We start from the raw sequence: 15,626 nt of genomic DNA on the forward strand, positions 1-15,626 counted from the left end.
CATGATCGAAATTTTGCAATCTTTGTGGGCAACACATCTCAACACAGCAACTTTTAAAAGAGTTGCTTTGGGACTTCCCCGGTGGTCCAGTGGTTAAGAATCCGCCTTCCAATGCAGGGGACGTGGGTTCAATCCCTGGTCGGAGTTCTAAGATCCCACATGCTGCAGAGCAACTAAGCCTGCACGCCACAACTACTGAGCCCATGTGCCACTGCTAGAGAGAGAAAACCGCATGCCACAACTAGAGAGGAGTCCGCGCGCCACGATGAAAGATACCGTGTGCCGCAACTAAGACCCGACGCAGCCAAAAAATTAAAAAATTAAAAAGAAAATAAAGAGTTGCTTCAATGTGCCTACTCTGCTCTTTTATATACTCAGTGTGTATATATATATATATATATATAAAATACACCATGGGTATCATTCGATATATTATTTACCCAAACATCTTTACACAGAGTTGTTCACAGTAATCAGGTGGTGAACAGAGTTCTTAATTACTTTTGTATTTTGACCTCATTTTAATGACCATTATTTATTTATTTAAAAAAATCTTAGAGGCACTTTTTAAAAAAGAAGTTTTATTTATTTATTTATTTTTGGCTGCATTGGGCTTTCGTTGCTGCACACAGGCTTTCTCTAGTTGCGGCAAGCGGGGGCTACTCTTCGTTGTGGTGCGTGGGCTTCTCGTTGCGGTGGCTTCTCTTGTTGCAGAGCACGGGCTCTAGGCGCATGGGCTTCAGTAGTTGTGGCATGTGGGCTCAGTAGTTGTGCCTCGCGGGCTCTAGAGCGCAGGCTCAGTAGTTGTGGCGCACGGGCTTAGTTGCTCCTCAGTATGTGGGATCTTCCCATACTAGGGCTTGAACCCGTGACCCCTGCATTGGCAGGCGGATTCTTAACCACTGCACCACCAGGAAAGCCCATGACCATTATTTTTTAAATTATTTTTAATTGTGGTAAAATACACATAACATAAATTTACGATCTTAATCATTTTAAAATGTTTAGTTCAGTGGTATTAAGTATATTCACATTGTTTTGCAACTGTCACCACCATCCTTCTCCAGAACTCTTCTCATCATTGCAAACAGTAACTCTGTGCCCATTAAACAATAACTCCCTATTCCCTCCTCCCTGCTGCCCCTAACACCATTCTACTTTCTGTTGCTAGGTATCTCATACAGGTGGAATTACACAATATTTGAATATCGACTTAATACTGGCCAACAAACTTCAAGGCCATTCTTCTGGGTCTCCTCGGTCATTCACACTGCTGCAGACCTGGAGGAAACCTCACTGTATGGAAATTCTCTGACCTCAAGAGCTAGAAATCAGTTCTTTGAAATAAAAATCACCATTTCTTAGAGGAAAATTTGAAGGACTACCCTAGCATTGGACTGAGACTTTAGAATGGAGTAAGTTGTAGGAGAAAAAGTAGAAAATAGTTTGGGTTGAGTTGGGGATCAATGATTTGTGTTGAATGTTTGGCATGTGGGCCCATATGTATTAAAAAATGGGAAAATTTATCCTAAAATTCAGCTGGAAATGAGTTCTAGATTGTTCACCTTTGTGTTCAACATTAGTGTAAAAAACTGATTCAGTGTTTTTAAACTGGGCTGTATTTACCCGTGGAACTATCCATGGAAACTCCTTTGCTTTGGTGCAAGTTTTCTCAACCTGGGCATTACTGACATTTGGGGCTGGATACTTGTTTTTTGCATGTGGTGGGATGCGTGGAAAGGCAGTCCTGTGTATGTAAGATGCTTAGGAGCGCCTTTGGCCTGTACCCACTAGATGTCAGTAGCACTCCCCCACCGAGTTGTGACAACCCAAAATACCTCCAGACATTGCCAAATGCCTTCCAGTGGGCAAAATCACCCCTAGTTGAAAACCATGGCTTTAGGAGGATGGAGAAGAAAAGGCACATTTCTTGCTTTGTTGAAGTCATTAAGCTCTAAGTCTTTACTCAGACCTGAACTTAGATAAAAATTAATGTTGTAAAATTGGCTTTAGATCAAAACCAGCAAGGAATCTTTTTGCACTCATTTCCAATAAAAATAACACATTCACACTTTCTTAAGGGAAAAAATACTGGGGGACCGGGGCTGCATGCAGGGCTATCTGGTCAGGATGGTTTGCAAGAAGCAGCACCTTCTACCGAGTTACAGGCCGGTCCCTCCTGTACCGATCACATTTCTGAAAGCACGTTAATGCGTCTCTCCTATTACCAGATCCACAGCTACATATTTACAGCAGACAGATTTTAGAGGTGTCAGATGCAGGGCAGGTGCTCAAATATTTAGTAGGTAAATAAGGGTTATCAGAACCAGATTCATAGAGACCAATCTGTAAAAAAATTGTAACCTAAAAACTAACTCACTTCTGAAGTTTTCAGAGCATGTAAAATTTGAGGTGTTTGTGATGTTAATTCTAACCATGCTGTTCTTCAGTTTAAGTCTTCAGTGAACTCCTTAGTTCAGTTAGATTATATCTCAGAGTATCTAGTACTCAATCTGGGGTCATTCTCCACTGGCATCCCATGTTCCAGCTAAACCAACCTGTGTAATGATGGCCAGCTGGGGAGACATAAATGATACATTCAGTCTGGAAAGCAAATTCAATATTATAACTTTGTAAGAAAAGGAAAACTTTTAAACTAAAACCCCTGAAAGAAAAGTTATAGCCAATATTATAACTTTGTAAGAAAAGGAAAACTTTTGAACTAAAACCCCTGAAAGAAAAGCTATAGCCAAGCTTTCTTGATTGTGAGAATGCAGATTTTTTTTTTCTTTTTGAAAGATATTTTATGGGGACTTTTAAGAGAGTATATGAGATTTCTTTTACATTTTCCAAAACAAATCATCGTTTAAAAAGTTCCAGTGACATGACATAATGCTTCTTACTTCATAGAGCACTGCCTTGCTCTTTGGCTTCCCTCTGCTCTCCCTACCCTGTCACCCCAATGAGCCTCAGACCCATTCAGTTTCTAGACTAAATTTAAATATCACCTCTTCTCCTAGGAAGCCTTCTGTGATTACACCTTATGTGTACCCCCACCTCCATTCCCTAGCTCCCATCAGCACCCTGTGTTATTCTCTACTATAGCACTAACCACACTGTATCATGGTTATTTGCTCTACTCTGTCTCCCTGAAGGCAACTACTCATATATCTTTTGCATGGATGAATGTACGTAAGTTTTTTTTGTTTTTTTGCGGTACACGGGCCTCTCACTGTTGTGGCCATTCCTGTTGCGGAGCACAGGCTCCGGACGTGCAGGCTCAGCGGCCATGGCTCACGGGCCCAGCTGCTCCGCGGCACGTGGGATCTTCCCGGACCGGGGCACGAACTCGTGTCCCCTGCATCGGCAGGCGGACTCTCAACCACTGCGCCACCAGGGAAGCCCAGTAGTGTGGCTCGCGGGCTCTAGGGCGCAGGCTCAGTAGCTGTGGCGCACGGGTTTAGTTGTTCCGCGGCAGGTGGGATCTTCCCGGACCGGGGCTCAAACCGGCGTCCCCTACATTGGCAAGCGGATTCTTAATCGCTGCTCCACCAGGGAAGTCCCTAAGTTTGAAATACTGAAATTCCGATACATATAAAGATTTCTTGTATTTTCCTGTTCTATTTTAGATTACTATTATAAGAGTAATTTAAACCCAGCTATTTAAGTAATTAGTATATCTTTAAATAAGGATTGTTTTTCTATATTTAGTAATTTCATAGTAAAGGCATCTATAAAACTGCCAAGTAGGAAATAATTGGAGATGTGCCAAAGATGTAGCTATTTGTTATAAGAATATCCAGTGAAGATCAACAACCCAGGATTATGCTGCACACATACCAATGAATATTTTGCTGCTGTTAGAAGTCATCCTATAGAAAAACAAAGAAGGAATATATTCAAAATGTATTGTTAAATACATGCACAGAACAGAAGCATTCAAAATCTTAGCTAATTCTAATCTTGTCATTCTCTGGTTAACAAAACTTAATGTTCCCTTACAGTTTTCAGCATTAAATCAAATTGATTATCTTAGCACTCCACAAAATAACAACACAGATCATCTAAAGTGGTGCTATGAGAGGTAATTTTTTTCCTTCAGTTTTTCATTATTTTCCAAATATTCCACAATAGAGATGGATAAATTTTTAACTGACAGTTTTTTTTAAAGCTTAATTCTAGACCTTTCATTTGCATGGCTATAAAACTATACTGATTAACTGCAGTAAAATGAACTAAAACAATACAGGAAGCAAAGATGTCAAAGGTTAAATTAAAAAAACCCTCACGTATTATGGAATAACATCAATCCTCATTTCTACTTACTGTAAATGTTTTTCTAAATTAACAATAATAAACACTTGAATTTACAAATAGATCTGGCCTGAAGATTTTAGTTTTTTACTGTAAGACATAACTTGGTGAAAAGTCATTTTGACCTGAAGTTTATAATAAAATATGAAGGAATATAGCAAATTTACTCCAAATATGAAACCTCAGGTTCAAATCATATCTTACTTGAAAATGTCAGAAGTCTATTACAGATTTTGAAAACCCACAAGAAACAAACATGTTTTAAAACCTGGAATTATATGTTTTAATTGGTTCTCAGCAGCGTGGGTAAATGAATGACACTGATGATTAGCTTAGGGGAGAAAAGCAGAAAGAAAAAAATTTAATCAGTAGCTTTTTATCACCATTCTTTAATAGCTGACATCTTAATATGTTTCTGGAATGAACAAATTAAAGGTATTATATATAGCAATCTGAATAGTCAACAATAACTTTCTTATAGTCTTATCAACTGAAAAGACAGAATTTTAAACATGACTTAGCTTTCACTTCGTCACATTAAACCATACTCTTCTGTTACTCAGTTCATTCATTTCTTGAGTGCCTGCCTTTAGATGCCAGGTGTTTGATCTAAGTTTTCAAGTAGAGTTATTGTTCAGCTTAAGCCACTCTATTTAGTTGTCAACAGTAGTTAGAGCAGGACCTTAAAGAAGAGGTCAAAATTAGATCAATATTTAGATCCAAAATGATTATAAAACATACCAAAGGTCATGGAACATAAAGCATTACTGAGACGAGTTCAATGTTTAAAATACCTTTTCTTTTTAAGGATAAGATGTAATATATACATGCATATAGAGCTATATACATTGGATTGTGGCTGCTACTCCTGACAGACCTTTTCTCCTTGGATGCACTTACAAATTCATGAGAATACCACTGAAACAGGACTTTCTAAACATTTTTAAAAACCTAGTTATGAGATAAATGACTTGTCACACAGTGAGACAGAAGAACAACTGATATACATTGTTAATTTGTTCAAGTAATGTTATGTACAGTTTTATTGCCAGTATATGCACAACAGTAAGCATAGAACTATAAATACACAATGTAATTAACAGTAGAAAACAAAATTGTTACAGGTAAAGGGGGGAATATAGAGAAACTATTTTCCTGCTGCTAGGACAAAAAGGAAGGAAGGTAAAAGCCTATCACAAATCATCCATTCAGAACTCTTGCCTTAAATTCTTTACATACATTTCTACATTTTTTCGATTAAACAAAGTACAGATAACTCTGTAACAAAAGCAAATTGCCTCCCTAATAGGTATTTGCCTTTCCAGTCAAATTCACTTTATGTTAGGATTTAAAAAAAAGTCAAGATGAGAAATCATTAGTATCCTGGTTCCAAATTACCTAATTTGCCTTCCACCAAAACTGGTAATTTTTGAAAGTTGGTTGCACATGAAAATAAGAGGTGTAGCAAAAGGTGATTAAAAAAATTTGTTAAAAAGTAACAGAAAATCACCCTTTTAATAGTTTTCCAAAAGACACTATAGGCAGCAGCTCAGTTAAAAGTATTAGCCCTGAAGAGGTAGAGAATTTGAGCCCATTATACACAGATAATAACCTTGGCACCATCTTCTCTCTCATCAGGATCAATGTTTTCAAGTAAGACAATTTCATGGTAAAAGGAAACCAGGTTCCACCATTTAAAAGAAAAGGTGCTGGTCAACTCCCATGTCTCAATAATTAGTTTGTTTATTAAATGAGAAACAGAAGACGGTCAAGGACACACATGCACTTGATTTTTTTTTATGTTTCCATTATCAAGTTTATTCATAAGTGAATTTGATATTAATAAATAAAAAAGCATCATTCACAACAAAGATAAACAAACCAAAAAACCCTGCAATGAAACCTTCTATTTTAATAAGTAACAAGAAAAACACAGGCTGATGATTTGGTACAGCTTTCTTAAGGGATCATAGAGGGGACATGGTTTTAAATAAAGATGGCAAGATCAACAACCAACAAAAGCTATCAGCCTTACAGAACTGGCTGATTCTGTAACATTTCTTTGAGGTCTTAGTTTTAAACTACAGATCACCCCAAAGAAGTTGCAACTAATTAATGACGTGTATCACCATCACACCAACAGAGTCCAGCTGTAGTTCAGATTAGTCCTGCTTTATTTCACATCATTTCAATATTTCTAGCATAGGACATGATATGGAACTCAAAGTAGCAATAAAAATATTATTCTGCATTTGAATAAAGGCCAAAAAATGTTTTAGACTGTTAAACTTTTAAAGCTTTAAGCATTCCTGTTTAACCAGCATTTAAAGAAATGTATACAGTCATAACACTGGCAAAGGTTAATGGGAGGACAAAGAAGTAAAACGTGAAATGATGAATTAGATTAAAAATTACTTTGTATTGACCAACTGATGTTAATACTGCTTCTTTTGAATTTGGAATAACTATCATAAAAGTTACATGCAGATTGAGGATAGCCCTCTGTTACAGAAAATACAAAACAAAACAAAAAACTAAAACTGGGAAACAATGGTAACTTCCAAAAGATGTATTTGAAATTTTCCTTTCATTGATGAGGGTGGTCTGTCTGTTCTTTCTTTGAGAGACCTGGTTCACTTCCATCAGCTTCACTAACTTTGTCCAGAAACATCAGTAGTGGGATCAGCTCCTCCAGAACCTGTTTGTGCGCGTTTGATGTAAAGATTCAGTAGCTTCATCTGCAGATTCAAGCCAAACATGTCATTTGAGAAAGCTGCTCTAAATTACTGTAAGATGCTCATTAAAAAAAATTATACATATGTGAGCTTCAAAAGATATTTTAGACTGAGGGGTTATTATAATGCCCCAGTTACTGTTGATAATTAAGAATTTCAAAAAAAATATTTAAGTCTCAGTTTGTTCAGGACTGAGTATTCTAGCATGCCTTTCAAAAAATGTTACAGTGATAACATACAAAACTTAGAAAAAGAAGTCACTATTAAGACAATAATGATAAACACTTGAGCAGTATGTGCTATGCAATATACTGCCTTAAATTCTCTTTTTATCTTCACAACATTTTACAGATGAGGAAATCGAGATACAGGATGTGCCATCCCTGCCTAAGGTCACAGGGGTAGAGAGAAGTGGGCCAGGAGAGGCAATTAGGCACTTGGGCTCCAAGATCTCAGACAACTACATCACTGCTCTCCTAACAAGAATGTTTTTGATTTCTCTGTGTCATTTTGCAGTCTTTATTGTATGAGATCATATTTTTAGTCTGGAATCAAAGCACATCCAATTCTGTTTTCTACTTTTTTTTCACCTAATGTCATTCTCAGATATTTTTCCCACCTACTGTCTTCACATGCAACATTACTACTGGCTGCCTAGTATTCTGGTAAAGTGCTGAATTTTAATTCTTCTACAGACAACTCTGGATTTTCAGGACATAACTTAAACTTATGACAAAACTCAGGATACATTTTTCTCTGAAAAGCACTTTGTTGTTCAAAGTTTGCTTTTTTAACATTGTCTTTGACCGAAGGGTTTTTAAACCTGGTGTCCACAAGATTCAGAGGCTCACTGAATGCCCCCCCAACGAAACTATGTGTAAAATTTATCTGTATGCATTTATTTTTCTTGGGATGAGATTATACCTAAAGCTCAAAGTGGTCTGTAACACAGAAAAGGTTAAGAACCACTGCTTTTTCTTTCGGCCACGCCACACAGCATGTGGGATCTGAGTTCCCTGACCAGGGATCACACCTGCGCCCCCTGCAGTGGAAGCGTAGCGTGTTAACCACTGGACCTCCAGGAAGTCCCTAGAACCACTGCTTTAATCTATCTATAACTTGTATAGGTATTTATTGTAAGGTATATACCTGAGCTCTTTTTCCTTCTATGTATTTTTTCTTCCCTTTGCTACTTAAAAAATAAATTTGATCATAGTAATGACAACTGTTAGGATTTGGGGAAACTTTTTATATGAAGGTGAGTGTCTTGCCAGTTAACTGGTTCATAAACCGTAATTCAACAATCATAGTTTATCCTCACCCCTTAGAACAAATTTCAAGGTTTTGATAGTATCAAAGAAATGAAGAAAGCAAGACTGATTTGTGTTTTTTTGCATCTTAAGGACTAATTGGAAAATTCATTTTAACATAACAAATCAAAGTTAAACATTTATTGTGATCATAATAAGAACAGAAAGAAGAGAAACAAATACTTGATAATCATAGTTCATAAAGGAAAATTTTTTAAATGTTCAATTGTTCCATATTTGGGGACATATAAATCCATGGACATATAACTACTATTTATTCTTAATTAAACAGCCCTTGGGGGTAAGGATTTGGGTGTGGTAGTGAGGAGAGTCAGTTGGTGATCAATAAATAACCAGAAGCTGTAAGCATTTTTTTCACAGCAGTCTACCAACCACCCTACCAAACCGCTGACCTCACCTGAGTAACAGATGTGAAAGTACAAACAGCTAAACCGCAACGGTAAGAGGAATAAGTTGGATTCGCAAAGCCTAATTAAAATCCGAACAACAAATTTACTCTTTTTATTTAAATTAATTAATTACTTAATTAATTTTTGGCTGCACTGGGTCCTCGTTGCTGCACGCAGGCCTTCTCTAGTTGCGGTGAAAGGGGGCCACTCCTCGTTGCGGTTTGGGCTTGTCATTGTGGTGGCTTCTCTTGTTGTGGAGCACGGGCTCTAGGCACGCGGGCTTCAGTAGTTGTGGCTTGTGGGCTCTAGAGCGCAGGACCAGCAGTTGTGGCGCACGGGCTTAGCTGCTCCGCAGCATGTGGGACCTTCCTGGACCCATGTCCCCTGCATTGGCAGGCGGATTCTCAACCACTGCCCCACCAGGGAAGCCCCCAAATTTACTCTTTAACACACTCAAAGAACTAAATTTTGAAGAAGGACCCACAGCCACCATCTTTAGAACAGAGCAGCACTACTTACTTTACTGCCAGTGAGCTGACTGAGATGTGGTTTTAGTTCATCACCAATTACCGCATGAACAGCCACCAGGCAGAAGACACAAGCTTTCCGAACACTGCTCTCCGAATTATCATAACCCTGGGAAGAAAAGTCCTTGTTAGCACTCCTGCAGGATCTGAGGAAAGTACCATTCCACAGAGACAGAAGTGCAACTCAAAGAGGAGATCCCAAGTGTGCTGAGGAGAGAGAGCTTTACTGACTGGACAAAGTTAATTTCTCACCTTTTCAGGCAGAGACGTGCCCTTCCCTCCTCCACCTCCCCTTTGGCATCCCCACTCCACTGTCAGACTTCCTTGTCGGGTTCTTTCTTACTTAGCTTAGAAAGCTGCAATCCTCTGACTCTGGGCCTGCCCCTCTGCCAATCCACCCTGCCAAAGTCTCTGAATTAACCTTCCTAAAGCATTCAGCTGTAGTGAATTCAACAGCTCCTCACTATTGAATAAAACCTAAACTCCTTGGCCTGGCAGTCAAGGTACTCCTGTAATCCAGGCTGAATTAAGCTTAACATCTGGCTCATCCCTACCATTACTCTAAGTTATTCATCCAACAGACATTTATTCAGTACCCACTATATGTATGACACACACCTATTACGTATATTCTGTTCTTAGCACCAAAGCACAGATAAGAAAGGGAAAGATTTGGATCTTATCTTCAAGGACCTCACAATTTAGTAGTCAAGGACCTCACAATTTAGTAGTATTTGGCTTAGAACAGAGTCACAAAGGTAATATTGTAGAAGCACAAAGAAATGAATGATTAACTCTCTTCAGGAGGGATCTTAATATACATACTATGTAATATTAGTCATTAAAATTACATTATAGAATATTATTTATTGGATGGAAAAAGTTCACAATCTATGATTAAGTTAAGCAAAGCATGTTACAAAATATGATCCCATTTTTAAAAGTATTTATATGTATGGGTTTGTATGCATAGAAAAAAACCCACATTAAATGGTAAGTTACCATGCTAAATGGTAAGTTTTATGTTATGTATATTCTACCACACACACACAGAGCTAATTACAGAAAGTCTTTGCTCCGAACACCTAAGACAGCAGGAAGGCTTGGTCATGCCACTAGTGTTGCCTGGCAAGTGCCTAAAATAACTGAGTCCCAAATGCATCACACATAGCTTATTTCTCCAAGCTTTGCTGCTTACCTGTATTAGGCCTGGCATAATCTCTGGCAAAAGCAGGTTAAGGGTTTCCTTGGAAACTCTCTCTATCACTTTTGTTTGCATTTTGATTGCAGCCAGATTAATTGGGTAATCTGCAGTTTGGATGATGGGACAAAGCACTTTGATGCACTGCTCCGGACTGATTGAAGTGGCCAACACTGACGCAGCTTCCTCAGCAGATCTCACCACCTAAAACAAAGAGGTCAACATTTAGCAGGGAAGTAATTTTGTAAAACTTACACTGTGGCCTGGATGTATACACTTCCTGAAATATATCCTAGGACATGATATCTGGGATTTTCTTTGAAAACACTAAACAAACATAAAAGGTGAGGGTACAGATAAAACAGGTTTGGTAAAACGGTGATAACTGTTGAAGCTAGAAGATGGAAACATGGTGCTTTTTTACATCATTCTTCCTTCATTTGTGTTCTCTTAATGTTGGCTTGATTCAGTGATTAAAAGCAACTTTAACATGATATTGTGGTCTAGTTCTGCAGGGGAGTGGAGGTTCTGTCCACCTAGACTACACTGTGACTGGAGTCCTCTGCATCAGCCACGCTGAGACCCTGCTCATTGTTAGGACCCCCAACTCCAGGAGGGCTTGTGCCTTTTATCACATTATTAACAAAATAAAATAAAAATCATTTCATTAGGGCCTCCCTGGTGGCGCAGTGGTTAAGAGTCCGCCTGCCGATGCAGGGGATACGGGTTCGTGCCCCGGTCTGGGAGGATCCCATATGCCGCGGAGCGGCTGGGCCCGTGAGCCATGGCCGCTGGGCCTGCGCATCCGGAGCCTGTGCTCCGCAACGGGAGAGGCCACAACAGTGAGAGGCCCACATACCGCAAAAAAAAAGAAAAAAAAAAATCATTTCATTAATATGTTATCAAGTTAACAGGCTATTTCCCCTACTGTTCATAATGATTTTCTTTCCTTCTATATTGGACTTGGGGAGGGTAAAACACTGGTTCTGCAATGAAGAGAAGAAACAGTTATCTATATTTTTATTGGAATCTGTAATCTCTAAAGATGGTCTTGAAAACATGTAAAAATTATTGCTTTTGCTGCTACTTTGGTATTGTCTCATTTGTGCTCTCAATCTGTGAGAGGTACTTAAAAAGGTATAGTGGAAAATACACTGCAAGTCAGAAGACCTAGGGCTAACTTCAGCTCTAACAGCTTAAGAATGTCAATTTTATCTTTGGTAAAAACTGGTATGCTACAAGGCCTTATTTAGGTCAGAAGGTGGATAACTAAAGTACAAATATTACATAGTTTTTTTAAGCCTTCAGCAAGATGCTACAGATGTACCACTACTAAACAACAAGTGGATTTTTTAAAAAATCGGGATTAAAAATCCAGGTAGACTTAAAAGTTATGGCTCACTCTCCTATAAGATTCACAGTCACAGCTTCTGAAAAGTGAATTACCCAGAGGGTTTCGATTTTTTCATATCCTCACCAACATTTCTTATTATCGTTCTTCATCATGTATGGGAAGTGTGGTATTTCATTGTGGTTTTAGCTGCATTTCCCTAAAGACTAATGAGGGTGAGAATCCTTTTATGTGCTTATTGGCCATTTGTATATCTTCTTTGAAGAAATGTCAACTCAGATCCTTTGCTCATTGAAAAACTGAGTTTTTACCTTTTCATTGTTGAGTTATGAGAGTTCTTTATATATTATGGTGGTTAGTCCCTTATCAGACATGATTTGCAAAAATTTTCTCCTATGTTATGGGTTGTCTTTTGACTTTCCTGAGAGCATCCTTTGAAGCACAAAAGTTTTTAATTTTGATAAAGTTCAATTTACTCTTTTTTTCCTTGTTGATTATTTCTGCTTTTGGTATTGTATCTAAGAAACTATTGCCTAACTCAAGGTAACAAAGATTCACACCTATGCTTTCTTCTGAGAGTTTTACAGTTTTAAATCTTATACTTAACTTTAATCTATTTTGTCTCACGGCTGTTTTAACTTTCTTTTTTTGACTTGTCTTTTGCTTATGTATTGCTCTGATGCTTTCTCTTAGAGTTGCAGTCCCTATTTGAAACTTGCTTTTCTAATTATTTTAATAAAAGTCCTTATGATTATCTCATCTCACTGATTATCTCATCAGTGTCATTGGTCATGATGGGGATATCCTGACTATAATGTAACAAGACAGGTTTACAGGACTCTTTCAGGAAAGCTGTCCTCATTGTTTTACTGAGAAAACTTTTAGCAGACATCTAGCTCTTATAGGCAATTTACCACTCTAAAATAACAATGATTCTTATCTTCATTAGTTATTTTAAAAAACCAAATTCTTATTGGTAAACGGAAAGTGAAGTTAAGATTGGTGAACTCTAAATGGAAATCTAAAAGTGAATTATAGGAGAAAATGAAATCAGATAAATTATATCCTAGAGCTCACCTATTTTAGGTAAAAGGCCATGGTATCAATATAATTAGTTAAACAGAAAAGATTATATGTTTGCTTCTCAATCAGATACTACCTTGAACATTAAGAAAATGCTTGCTAAGAGTACTTTCAAACAACATTTGTATGTTTCATGCAATAATATCAGAAGTACTGTCAGGTTACTTACCTCCTTATGAGGATCTTTATGTGCTTCCAGTGTTTTCATGACAGTCAGTTCTGCATAGTTTTTAAATCTTGCTGGTTGATGCCTTAGGATTTCTCTTAAAACCTTTAATGCCAAAGCCCTGATTGTAGGCTAAGAAGAAATATTTTAATGTTTTTAATATTTTGGGCTGTAGATGATCTTTATATTTTCCATTTCTGTAACTTAAGGGTCTTAATATGGGTTGGGGGAATTGTAGACAACTGCATAAAATATGCGGTATATTACACAATTAAGTTTTCACATCTCTAGTTGAAAACTAATACTTCTTAAAGAAATCAAGAACCACTACATTCTATTAAAAAGGAAGTTTTACTTTTGAACAACGAATTCAAATATGCAAAAAAAAAGTACTCTCCTTTAAAAAATTTTGTCAGCAACCTTTCATTTTCCCTGTTGTCAACTGTTGAAAATCACTGAGCTGCTTGGTTGGGAAGAAAAAGTACTTTACAGTGAAAATTTCAGGTAGAAAGAAGCAGCAGAAAAGACTCATTTTCCCAATTTCCAAATCTGTGTAGCACTTGATTAATAGGCAATGACAGGCAATCCAAGACAGGAAAAACAGGCTATTGTTTACATATTCTGCCATTTTACCTCTTTATCCCCAAGGGTTTCAAGCAATAAAAGTAATATTGTTTTGAAGTGTTCATCCCAAACACTGAAAGATTCTTCCTGTGTCAGTTTCATGAGTTCATAGAGGGCGATTTTTCTTTCTTCTACACGTTCGTTATGGTTAGACAACTCCTTCAATAACTCTGCAACCAGGTCAGAATGGTCTAGGGAAAGATCTGTCATAAGGACATGATGTTAATTCTGTAACTTTATAGGTCAACTTTCACAAGTATGGGGATGACAACGTTATAACATGAAACACAAACAGAAAGTTGCTTGTAAAAAACCCCCAAAAACAGGGCCTCCCTGGTGGCGCAAGTGGTTGAGAGTCCGCCTGCCGATGCAGGGGATACGGGTTCGTGCCCCGGTCTGGGAGGATCCCATGTGCCGCGGAGCGGCTGGGCCCGTGAGCCATGGCCGCTGAGCCTGCGCGTCCGGAGCCTGCGCGTCCGGAGCCTGTGCTCCGCAACGGGGGAGGCCACAACAGTGAGAGGCCCGCATACCGAAAAAAAAAAAAAAAAAAAAAAAAAAACCCAAAAACAAAGAAAAATGACCAAGTAATATTCTTTTCCATTTGTCATCCCCAAAACCTCAATGCTAGTTTAAAACCATTTATAATAAAAATTAACAGGAGAATTGTATAATGAACCCCCATGTACCCATCACCAGATTTAAAAATTATTAAGATTTTACCATTCTTACATCATCTTCGTACCCCACCCCCCAACTTTTTTCTGAAAATTTTTTAGCAAATCCCAAATGTATCATTTCATCCTTACACACTTCAGCATGCACTTCTATGTTGTCATGCCAGGAGGCTCACAGTGTCTGGGTACTCAATTTTCAGCGATACTAATAAATGATCACTGGATTTAACTGGTAACAACTTGATCCCACCATTGTAAAATTCCCTGTCAACCTTTTAACTAATGATTTCACCCACTGATGTTGCTGAATCAATTATTTTATTAGGGGTTTAAAATGGGTTGGAATTCTTCTGAGAGAGTAAGTTTATCAACTAGAGCTATTTTGATTGCCCTGAAATACAGTTTGATAGAAAAGGCAGAATACCTAATATATTTCCCTTTAAATTTCTGAGTCAAGAGTTGGGCCCAGTGGTTATCAAGGAGTTTTCATTTGTTTTTGCTTTCTTTTTTTAAAGTATAATTATGAACTCATGAATTTTATGAATGTTAAAGGACACATTGTTTATTTTTCAAAGTCATCAGATAATGCTTTGAGAAATCTTTGTAGGAAAGACAGTTAAATCCAAAAGTTCACATTAGAACATTAAAAAATACCAGAGTTCTTCCTAAATTCTTTTGGTGATAAAATACATGATAAATTCAGGTTTGAGGGACTTAGGCAGGCATTTGCTTGAGCTTGTGCCATAGATTCTTTTCCCTTCTAACTCATTCTCTGGAATAAAATAATCACAGAACATGGTGCCTGAGCCTAGATGGTACACCTGGGGTCACTCCCTCTCCCAAGTCTCCAGGAAAGACAGCTAACACTGTGGAGCTGTATTCTCTGTGGCTTCACTTGGCATGAGTATGCTGGCCTTTTGGAGAGGGTTGCTGCCTACAAAAGGAAACGCTCAGGAGGAAAGAGCACTTTTCCCAAAAGTGAACCTTGAGGTTGTAGTTTGCCAGATGGTTCACAACTGGTCCATAAAAACAGAAGCTACTGTGCCTCATCCTGCCAGCTGGTTAGCCACTGACCTAGAGATACCAATGGCCCGAAATTATAGGTCTCAGGGAACCCACAACTACAAGTAGGGAAAGAAAAGTTATATTTCACTTAAGAGGATTCAGAAACCTGAGGAAAGGAAATCAAGCTGAACTACTAGAACAGACGACTTCTACTGGAATAAAACTA

The 15,626-nt window shown here is 38.0% G+C and overlaps 1 protein-coding gene across 3 annotated transcripts in view; it reads right to left on the reverse strand.

The window, feature by feature from the left end:
• Window positions 1–5,133: 5,133 nt before the first annotated feature.
• Window positions 5,134–15,626, reverse strand: part of CLASP2 (cytoplasmic linker associated protein 2) — a 181,849-nt gene continuing 171,356 nt past the window's right edge. For 2 of the 3 annotated variants that reach the window (XM_060110135.1, XM_060110134.1), the window contains 5 exons: window positions 13,731–13,924; window positions 13,101–13,229; window positions 10,495–10,701; window positions 9,289–9,405; window positions 5,135–7,052 (listed from right to left, as the gene is read on the reverse strand). In XM_060110135.1, the coding sequence (XP_059966118.1) occupies window positions 6,966–7,052; window positions 9,289–9,405; window positions 10,495–10,701; window positions 13,101–13,229; window positions 13,731–13,924 (734 nt within the window). In that variant the 3' untranslated portion in view covers window positions 5,135–6,965. Of the gene's footprint in view, window positions 7,053–9,288; window positions 9,406–10,494; window positions 10,702–13,100; window positions 13,230–13,730; window positions 13,925–15,626 lie in introns of all 3 variants that reach the window. The other variant, XM_060110136.1, reaches the window with a different exon arrangement.

Source organism: Mesoplodon densirostris, chromosome 10 (assembly GCF_025265405.1).
Source record: "Mesoplodon densirostris isolate mMesDen1 chromosome 10, mMesDen1 primary haplotype, whole genome shotgun sequence".
Taxonomy (NCBI): domain Eukaryota; kingdom Metazoa; phylum Chordata; class Mammalia; order Artiodactyla; family Ziphiidae; genus Mesoplodon; species Mesoplodon densirostris.